We start from the raw sequence: 10,801 nt of genomic DNA, 5'->3' as shown, positions 1-10,801 counted from the left end.
TTACTGAACACCTCCACACAGCTTGAGGAGTGTGTGTGTGATGATTTAGGTCTGCAGTTAGCACCATGCTAATTGCTAAGGAATAAGCTTCCATTAGTAAGCCATTCCCATGACTTACTGAGTCTTTTGGTGGTTTTGGTTCTCTTTCTACCATAAGCTGAACCATTACAACCAACACATGCATTTAGTCAGACTGCAATACTGATAAATAATTCGTTTCTAATAAAAACACCATTTTAACTCTAGCTTGTTCTCATTTTATTCAGAGTGCATAGACAGTGTAAACAAGTTTAATTTAGACGTCATATTTCTTTGTTACCACTAGACATCAGAAGCCGATCATGTCCCTTTAAGAGTTATTTATTTCCCAATTTACCAACTGATTAAGTGTTTGAAGGCAAGTGTGTGAATAGGAAACACTCAAACAACAAGTCTGCAGGTTACAGAGTGCACTGAACTACTCTGGTAAAGGACTATCCCAGAATTTTTTCAAAACAATCAAAAATGCAGAAGGAATCCAGGAAGTGATGGATTGCAGTGCTATATTGATGGAACAATAAATAATTTACACATTTAAACTGATATGGGCATTATTTATTGAGCTACACATGCAGAAGTAGTGTGTAATTCATGTGGGAAGCAACAAACCTGCCTGACCTCTCGGCATGGAATTGTAGAGGTTCCTAATGGTGTCATGCAGATTGAATATTATATATTTTTTGTGTGTGCGGTTGGTGTGGCACAGTGAATAACACCACCCCTGCCAGTGAGCTGCTACATCATGTAGGAGACTAGCGTACATTTCCCGGTCTGGGTGACTGAATGCTGTGCTACCAATAAGAGTCCTTGGGCAAGACTCCAAACACTACATTGGCCGAAATACCCCTGTAATCGAAATAACCCTGTAAGTCGCTCTGAATAAGAGTGTTATCTAAATGCCATAAATGAAAATTATATATTAAATAAATTAAAAATAGAATTTGCTGTAAGAGTGTAGTGTTGATAGTGCATCTACTGGAAAGTGTGCAACTGGATATTCCACTCATATCGCGAAATCTGCAGGTACTGCGAGAAAAAATTCAAGCTGCATGAGATGGATTATCACAGGACACCATTAGGAACCTCTACAACTCTTTTTCTGTTTCTGAGTCGTCTGGCATCTATGTTGCTTTTAACATAAATTACACACAGCGTCTGTAAGTGTATCTTAATAAATATTGTACATAACTACATTTTTAATTTAATTTATTAATACTGGTAACCTTTATCTTTCTTACAAATAGCATTGCAATCTGACTCTTCTTTCTGCGTGCAATTTTTTTTTTGATGATGAGTGTTTTACTTCAGAGTAAATGCATCAGACAGCATTTATGCTGGAGATAAAACATGCTTATTAAAGACATCATCAGTAGGCGGCAGCTTCAGCAATGACTGCCTATTGGCTTCTATTATTAGCAAGCTTTAACAGATTTTCAGTTCTTTTTTAAGTATATATCAAATGCAATGTGTGGTAAGTAAATGTTTGCTACTCATGTGGCCAACAGTTCCGATTTTGAAAAATTCTGGAGTAATCCTTTAATAAATCGTTTAATGATTTCCATCTAAACATCTATGCCAATGCAGAACTAAAGTCCTATCTGGAGGGGATTAGATTCGCAGGGGGTCCTTGGGTAATTTTCTCTTTTAGACATCCTCTGAGAAAATTACATGCTGAATTACCTACAGTTTTTCGCTGAACTCTGTGGTCCTCCGGTAATTTTATTCCTTTCCGGATGCACAGAGTTTCGTCATCTTGTGTAATAAAATAGCTATCTGTCCACTGCCACGCATTAATGATATGGCAATTACACAATGGGTGTGCATTTCCACAGAGATCCATGTACACATAAAAGTAAGTGGAAATGGAGGAGCTACTGAACGCGATGTCATGACCGAGAAAGCCAAAAAAAAAAAAAAAACTCACTGGTCCTCCTGTTTTGTCAATTGAATTCCGGATGCAAGAGTTTTATCACTGAGTAGAAGTGTGAAAACATTTTCACAGACGTCCCCCTGAGAAACTAATCCCGTCTGAATAGGGCTTTAGATGAAAGAAAACACAGGGTGTAGAAAACATTGGGTTTAGGAGAAACGCTCACCTACAGAACAGATCAGAGACAGGTCACATTATGACACACACACACACACACACACACACACACCTTTATAACCATTGTGTTCATACACATAAAGATTCACAGAAGAGAATTATAGGCGCACACATACATCTACTGTACACACACATACACACACTCACAAATGTACATGACAAAAGAGGCTTCTAACATCCAAAGGCAGTGCACATAGTTTCAGGTAAGGACAGATTCAGGACAGTCAATATTGCTGAAAAATAATTAACATTGCATTAATACAATTAAATATTAAAGAAGGCTATGTTGAGCAATTAGCATGAAACATTAGAAAGTGGCCTATACAAATCCCTGTGGCATCCACAGGATCCCTTATTAAATTGATTTTATTTGACGTATTTTACATTTTCATTCATTATCTTACAAATGCCCTCATCCCCAAAGTGTCAAGTACCCTCCAGTTCCCTTTCATACTATGGGGATTATGGGTAAAGCGCCATTTGAGGTGCAGAAACAGTTATTTATATATATTTCCATAACAGTATTAAGGCTTTTGTCATTAGTTAAAGGAACACTCTCCAGTCAGTGTCTTTCAACCCAATCTCTCTACTTAAGTCATATCTTAAAACGCAGTCACTATAGAAGAGAATGGATCCTTTGCTTCAGGATCTGCCCATTAGATTCCAATATTCCAAAAAATTACTGTGCTGCAGATGCTACAGATGCAGTAGATTAAGATCAGTTTAAAAATTATGAAGTACTCCTTTTAAACAATGACATCACAAGTAGAAATAAACTAAATCAAACTAAACCTATTCTAAATCAGTGAAGAATCCACAACTGGACCAATCCTCTATTCTGTACCATTTGATACACGAGATCCAAAAAGCTAGTCATACGCTTAAGGAGTTCAGCAGCAGAGGCCCAAATGCTTTAGGGATCAACGGGAATGCTAATAAAAAAGAACCCAATTCACCTGAGGTAGGACAGTGAAAGTGAGATTAATACTGGAAAAACTGATGCGTTCCCCTTCAGTAAGATCACAGGTTTGATCCCCAAGCCATACCGTAGTAAAACATGATAAAAAGTACTTACCTTTGTTGAATAGCAAACCTCCACGCTTCTACAGCTTTTTGTGATGCAGTAATTTTGTGCTTTTTGCCCACCACTCTGTACAACGGCCATATTGTGGCATATTTTGCTCCAATAAATCGCTTTTTATACCATTATCCAGGCTCCAGTAGCTCCACACCTCCTTGCTAGAATCTGGAGAGCCCTGACATTTAAAACGAGGCATTAAGAACTTTAAAGTGCACAAGAAGTTTATTAAAAACACTGTTTATAACTCGTAGCGCTTCTTTGTAGCTCTGGGTGCCACTATTATTGTACTGATAATGACATAGACATATATACATAGACTCCACAAAGCCTGCCTCCTGGTGTTTTTTTTAATAAGCTTGTGCATTTCTAAAGTTCTTAATGTCTCGATTTAAACGTCAGGGCTATCCGGATTCTACCAAAGAGGTGTAGAGCTACTTTGAGCCTGGATAACAGTGTAAATAAAGCGATTTACAGCTGTTGTAAAGAGTGCTGGGCAAAAATTATAAAATTCCTGTATCTCAGAAAACTGTAGGAGAGCAGTGGTGGGCTATTTAAAAAAAAAGGTAATTACTTTTATCATGTTTTACTACACCAAAGGCAATTTTACACCGGAGTACTCCTTTAAGTCAACCTAAAAATTAAAACTTTTTCAAGTCCTAAATTCCTGCATAATTAAGTGGTAAGAATTGGGACGTTGAGATTGAGCGGTTTAGTGTAAACTGATTTGCCAGAGAACGAAACTATATATAAAGTTTAATACCTCTAAATGCCTCCTCACAGAAAGTTATTATATCAATTAGTTATTAACACAATATTTTACCACAGTTTTCAGCAGAATTCATGAAAGGAGTCTTTTTTCAAGCATTCGTGGCAAAATAGTCCCTAAATATTATTTGTTTATTTTTTCCAGATTCGCCACTAGTTTAACATTATGGACATTCCAAAGTGGGTTTGCATAGTGAATAAATTTGCTACATTTGTACGTTTGTATTGCGGTAATCTATTTTGAGGTTGTGATGATCTATTTCCACTTGTCTGATCAAATCTGTTCACAGAAAACATGTTTTGTTTCCATTTGTGGACAATCTGACCACCTTTAAATGTGGTTTCAGTGATCCAGTGCGTCTTGGGGGTGTTTACATCTGGCTTTTCAAGGGACAAGTGAAAAATGGCTCTAAAAACACTGGAAATATTTACAGCAGATTATTTCAGGATTGGAAACAACTTTATTCATTAGGCATGAAAATTTGCTTTCATTGTTACTGTTGTGTGTAGCCTTAACAGGCTTCTCTCTGAGACTGTGCAAAGGTTCCTGACAACAAAAATTTCTATAGTAATCTGGGATTTAAAACATTCTTTGATGTTGACATCATTCCATTTCCATTTTATGCTAATGGTAAAATGGTAAAATAGTGCCAAAAATGAAGAACAATTATTATTTAGGGACTATATACTTTATACTTTATAAAGCTTTGCACATATTCCTCAATCAAACAGTTGTGTTTTTAAAGTTTTTTTTTTTAAAGGAGCAAATATTTAGAGGCATGACATTTACCACTGTATTGAACATTTCTGGCTCAAAAAGTTTATACAGAAAGTTATACAGAGTATTTTACACTAAACCACTCAATAATTTTGCTTATCGAGGAATAATACAAATCCAGTACTTTACAGAAATCAGGGATTCTCAATACTGACTGGGTTTAATCAAATCTAAAACACCTCTTCACAAAAAAAAGAAGAAAAAAAAGAAAACAAGAAGAGAATTTGACCAAAATACATAAACCTCACATTTAGCCGACTCAAAGTGAGAGTCAGCAGTCCTCGCTCAGAATAATGTAAACTACATCAAGGCCCACTGACTTTCTCTTAGAATCAGCCAAACAAATTTGCTCTTGGCTGAACTTCACTGTAAACTATGCAGTTTATCTAAACTGGTGAAACTGGTTTAATTTAGCACCTGCTTCAAAATAAAAATTGTGCTCTTAGTTTTGCAGGACTGGCTTAATGTAGCAGTAACGTCACAGAAATGAGTGAATCCGTAGTCTGAGTCACACTTCATACTTTCAGGAGTGCGTGTGATGAAGGGCTACCTGTTGGCCTTGGATTTGGCTTCTCAAGTCACGTGACCTGGTCATGTGACAAAGATGGCACATTGGTGAAATACACAAGCAGCATCCACGCAAACCCACATCAACCAATCAGAGCAGTGCTCCAGCTTCCAGTAGGCTGATGGGGTTCGAGTCATTAGTCGCTGGCTACCTGTTGTTGCTGTGCCGCTGCCGTGAAGCCTGGTGTTCAGAGAGCCACTGACGGCAGATGTCCTGCATGATTGAGTCGCCGGAGCTTTCGGCTGCTTGAAGGACGTCCTGCACCAGCAGCCCTGCTTTAGCTACATCCATCTTCACAGCCAGGAGGTATGCTGCCCTCAGCTTACTGCACTGCAGATACGCCTTTATCTACACAAATACAAACACACAATGCTTTTAGAATGCTAAAATGAATTACACCAATATTTTAAGTACGGGATGCATGAATATACCATGCTTTTGCATTTGCTCATACTTGTAATCGCTAATGAGGCTTTGTTACTAACATCCAACTTCATTGCCAAAGTCAGAATAGTACTTAATATACTAGTACTTCCAAAAAAATGTAAATATAATTGAAAAGTTACTTTATTACTTTTATTGTTAATGATTATGGCTTATAGCCAATGAAAAAACAAAAATCAGTGTCTCAGAAAATTAGAATATTATATTGGACCAACTGGTATTTTTGGCAGTGTGCCAAGTCCTGCTGGAAAATGAAATCCGCATCTCCATAAAAGTAGTCAGCAGAGGGAAGCATGAAGTGCTTTAGACTTGATAATAAAACACAGTGGACCAACACCAGCAGATGACAGGTCTCTCCAAAATATCACTGATCATCAGTAAATTGTACATTTCATTTGGAAATCAAGAGAGCAGAGTCTGGAGGAAGAGTGGAGAGACACACAGTCCAAGCTGCTCGAGGTCTAGTGTGAAGTTTCCACCAATCAGTGATGGTTTGGAGAGACATGTCATCTGCTGGTGTTGGTCCAGTGTGTTAGGACCCCAGCAAAATAATTCTATGCTGACTAATCATTGCAGCCCTATATCTGCTAAAGCAGTGTTTCTCTATCCTGGTCCTGGTGCTATTCTTAATTTAAGTAACTTAATCCGTATTAAAGCATTTCAGAATTGCAGGGGTGTGTTAAAGAGAAATTCTGAGAAATTCTGAAAATGTGCAGGCAGGGTGGCACCAGGACCAGGAATAAGAAAAACTGCACTATTCACAATTAACAAGTCACAATTATATGTTCAGTACACTGAATCAGGAACCATACCACAATAACAGAAAACAAAGTCTTCCAATGGAAGAATAATAATTAAAAAAAACTTTATTGCATTCACATTACAGGACTGAAATCTGATTTCTGATTCTATTTTTTTTTCAGAACTGGAGACATATAAAACTCACCTTATTTTCTGCTGTTTTAGACTCTAAAATTAGAGCCTCCAACTCTTTGGCCTGAACAGAGAACAAACACACAGAGATTAAACACAGACACACACAGATTACACAACATACATACAACCTCCACTACACACACACACACACACACACAAACCCACACATACACACAGCTTCTCTCTATTAAACAGCTACTCTTCAGATCGCTGTGAAAGCTCTTTTGTGATTATTTTAGCATTCTCAAAGGAGTGCTGATCTATAATTAGCTGCTCAAAGTCCATCAAAATGAACATCAGCAGCATCAGCAGAAAATGAACAGAAGGTAGCATCCAAACATGTGCTTCGATGATGCACATAATATGTCATATCACACATGAAATGTGTGGTAATGCTTTAATTGATGCTTTACCAGTGATTTATTAAACTCAGAGGAGTTCATTAAAGGCGTTACATAACGTCTCTAACAAGGGGGCTTAATAAAAGCTGTACTTATCTAGCTACATTTAGGGTTTCTGTCCATGGCTGACACATTTAACTGCTTAAATAAAAAAAAAACTGCTTAAATTTCTAGAAAAAAAAATCAGTTTTAACACAGTTGCCCTCTATAAAATGGTAGAAAAAAATAATAGTTGATAGCGTGCAAGTTAGACATTCTTAAAGCACAATGCTTCTTTAGTCTTATATAGAAGCACTGTATTTTCATGTTCCCTTATAACGGATATGTTATCTGTCTATTTGCATCGTAATTCCAAAAGGATACATTTATTATGAAGTAACAAGGGGAAGGGATGTGTGTGTGTCTCTAAGAGTCCATGAGCGTGAATTATTTTTTTTATTAAAAAAAAAATGTTCCCCCATTTTCTTCCAATTTAGCTAGCTCAATTGACCCAGTCATTCAGCTGCTAGTCAGCTGTATATCCCCATCGCAGGTGATGCCACAACACCAGGAGTGTGAAGACCTGCACATGCCTCCTCCGACACATGTGAAATCAGCCACTGCCTCTTTACAAACTGCTGCTAATGCAGCATTGCCAAGTAGCATCAAAGCACGCTCAGAGGAAAGCGCAGCGACTCGGTTCTCATACACCAGTTTACAGACGCCCTGTGATGATTGACATCACCCTTTGCAGTGATGAAGGGAAAGAAAGCCATCTACCCACCCAGAGAGAGCGAGGCCAATTCTGCTCTCTCAGGGCTCCTGCAGCTGATAGCAACATACATGCTGCACTTTATCTATCTTTCTTCGAGTAACATGATAATTGGTATACAGAAGCTCCCATAAGCCTTACTGCTCTAGTCCTAAAACTAAAGTAGTAAACTTTAGACATCAAATATGTCTCCTCCACCTTACCCCCTATTGTGTAAATCTGATTTTTTTTAACCTTCTTTAATGAGGAGACACACTCACATCTGCTGGAATTTTCTCTGCTACTGATACACAGCTGAGGATAATGGCATCACAGTCGCTTTTAGTGGCCGTGCCTGACTCGCCCACACACTTCAGCAGCTGCCGGATGGCCTGGTACTGCCGCTGCCTCACCAGTCTCTGGCCCACGCGCTCGTACACTGCCAGAGCCTCCAACTGAAAATCCTGCACAGAGAGTGGAAGAGTATAATAAACCTGTAGTTGATTAAACTGCTCATGAATTAAACTGATCCTCCTCACAATGGTGGGAAGGTTAATCTGCCCAGTGTTACAATGTTTTTAGTGCTACTAAGAACAGGAATAAAACTAAAAGGCCTTTAGTGTTCTTTTAGGAAAGATAATTTAGTATTATTATTTTTGTAAATCCCTTCTAAGGATGCTTTATTAAGGTAGAATGTTATGGGTGGAGTGGTACTGCTGTGATTTATACTAATGCATGTATGTAATATGTACTGTTACTTTGTGAATAACTTGTTACACATTTGATTGCCTCATCTAAACTTAAAATGTGACCAAAGAAAATGACATTTCTGGATCAATAAGTTACGTAAATATGACTTGATATGAATATGAATATTTCTTAATCAGAATGTTCTCCAGGTGACAAGGACATACATTTTGATGTCTGCAACCATAAAACATTACCTGAAAACTGAACCCCCAGCACAAAACTAAAATCTGCTTGATACTTTATGTACCACCACACAGCACCATCTATCCTGTTACCTGTATGACTCGATAAGCAATGCCAAATCCCTCCTCAATGTTCTTCCCCCCCAACATCACCTGCAGAAAAAAAGACATACATGTATATAGTTGTCATCTTGTAAAGTGGACAGTGGACAGCTTGTAAAGTTATTCATGAACAGATTCTAAAATCTGTCCTAAAATGTTCTAAAATGGCTTTCCTAAAACTAAATAAAGGTACACTGTGAAAAAATCAGCATTTTGACAAAGAAGAATTTACACAGCCATAAAACTCCATATCACAGAGAATAGCACATTGCATTTTCTCAGCTCATTAAAAAAAATGATTATTATTATCTATTATCTATTATTAACCAGTTATTCTTCATTAACTGTAAATATTTGAAAACAAATTACTGCTGAAGCGTAATTTATTGTCTACTGGAGTTCGATTCTTACTCTAATGTAATTGCTTCATTAACGATTGCTGACTGATTTGTACGCCTCAATCATTCAGTATTTAATATCGTATGCATGTCAGTTTGTCCACCATACCTTACAGGCCACGTCCACTTTCATGGGGCTGGCTCCAAACAGGGTGGGAGGAGTACCGTTCCCTGAAGGGGCGGAGCTTATGGCTGATTTGGAGGGGGAGGAGCTTTCACAGCGATGCAGGAACCTCGTCACCTCCAGCTGCAGCTCGATTGTGTTTATGTGTCTGAACAAGAAGAAAAAAACAACATTACATAACTGGCCTGGTTACCATGGTAACTGGGATAAAGCAGTAGAGATCAGCCTGTGCATACAATCACCATCCACTAATCATCGTCTTTTTGAGAATTATTCTCAGCATGACAGCAATACTCATTTGGCGGTGTGTGTGTGTGTGTGTGTGTGTGTGTGTGTGTGTGTGTGTGTGCTGGGGGGCATATTGTTTTCGTAATATGTTTTTGTTCTGCAATATATGTTGGGATATTAAATAAATAAAAAAATACATCACTTTTTACAAGATTTCTCCAGAAGTAACCAAAAGTCAATAATACGACCTGTCTGTTCAGGGACCAATGCATATAACCTAGGAGACACAACTTATCTGAGTGAAGTGCTGGGAACCTTTCCTCAGATAGCCAGTGCATGCCTGTTCTACACGGCGAAGGTCGTACAAAGGTCGTAAGATCTTTCCATCCACTCTTTTTTTCTCTCTTTCAGCTTATCAGACACTTTAGGATACTTAAAGATTGTTTGATGCACAGGGACTGGTTCCTCTGTTCACTAATGACACAGAGCTGAACAACACCATGAAAGGAACTTGTAACAATCATTCAGTATGACTGGGGGTTCTCAAGTTTGTGTTTTATCTAAAGTCATGCCGTGCCAAAATACCCTACAACACATTCCACAAACACAAAGATGAAGCTTGAACACCATAACCACAAGCTGACCTGGAGACGTCACTGGAGCTCATCCTTTTCCTAAAGGAGGGGGCAGTGGAGTGAGGCTTCCTGCGGTTCTGCTGCTCCTGCAGGTACGTCTTCAGGTGCTCTTTGGCACGAACCAGCCAGCGCTGGTGCTCACCCAGCTGCAGATATGAGTGTGCACCATGCGTGAAGAACCGGATACATGTCATTGCAGCGCGAATGTGGTCCTAAAACACAGGAACACCAATAATTTAGAAACTCTTTAATCATGGCTATGGCCGTTAACCTGGAACAGCAGTAGAATCCCTTATAAGGAATAGCTCCAAAAGTGCCTAAAGAGCCCATAAAGACCCTGATTCTAATTTTTTCTTTGCCTATTTTCATACATAGGACACACCAGATTATAAAGCACATTTTAGGCGACAATAGTAAGGAACAAGGGTTGCCTTGTTTTCCTTCTAATTCAGCAGGTCTCGTTGCTGGGCGCACCTAAGTAAACAAAAATGTCAAATGAGCACTGGATGCTAATCTACACAGATTTTACTTTT

The 10,801-nt window shown here is 38.4% G+C and overlaps 1 protein-coding gene across 1 annotated transcript in view; it reads right to left on the bottom strand.

Annotated features, from left to right (window-relative positions):
* Positions 1–241: 241 nt before the first annotated feature.
* Positions 242–10,801, bottom strand: part of zfyve26 (zinc finger, FYVE domain containing 26) — a 40,998-nt gene continuing 30,438 nt past the window's right edge. Inside the window, exons 36-41 of the mRNA XM_015605418.3 lie at positions 10,278–10,480; positions 9,391–9,553; positions 8,875–8,934; positions 8,131–8,313; positions 6,729–6,779; positions 242–5,686 (exon numbers count right to left, since the gene is read on the bottom strand). Coding sequence (XP_015460904.3) covers positions 5,486–5,686; positions 6,729–6,779; positions 8,131–8,313; positions 8,875–8,934; positions 9,391–9,553; positions 10,278–10,480 — 861 coding nt within the window. The 3' untranslated portion in view covers positions 242–5,485. The remainder of the gene's footprint in view (positions 5,687–6,728; positions 6,780–8,130; positions 8,314–8,874; positions 8,935–9,390; positions 9,554–10,277; positions 10,481–10,801) is intronic.

This window comes from Astyanax mexicanus, chromosome 7, assembly GCF_023375975.1.
Source record: "Astyanax mexicanus isolate ESR-SI-001 chromosome 7, AstMex3_surface, whole genome shotgun sequence".
Taxonomy (NCBI): domain Eukaryota; kingdom Metazoa; phylum Chordata; class Actinopteri; order Characiformes; family Acestrorhamphidae; genus Astyanax; species Astyanax mexicanus.
This window is presented reverse-complemented; position numbering and strand designations above follow the sequence as displayed.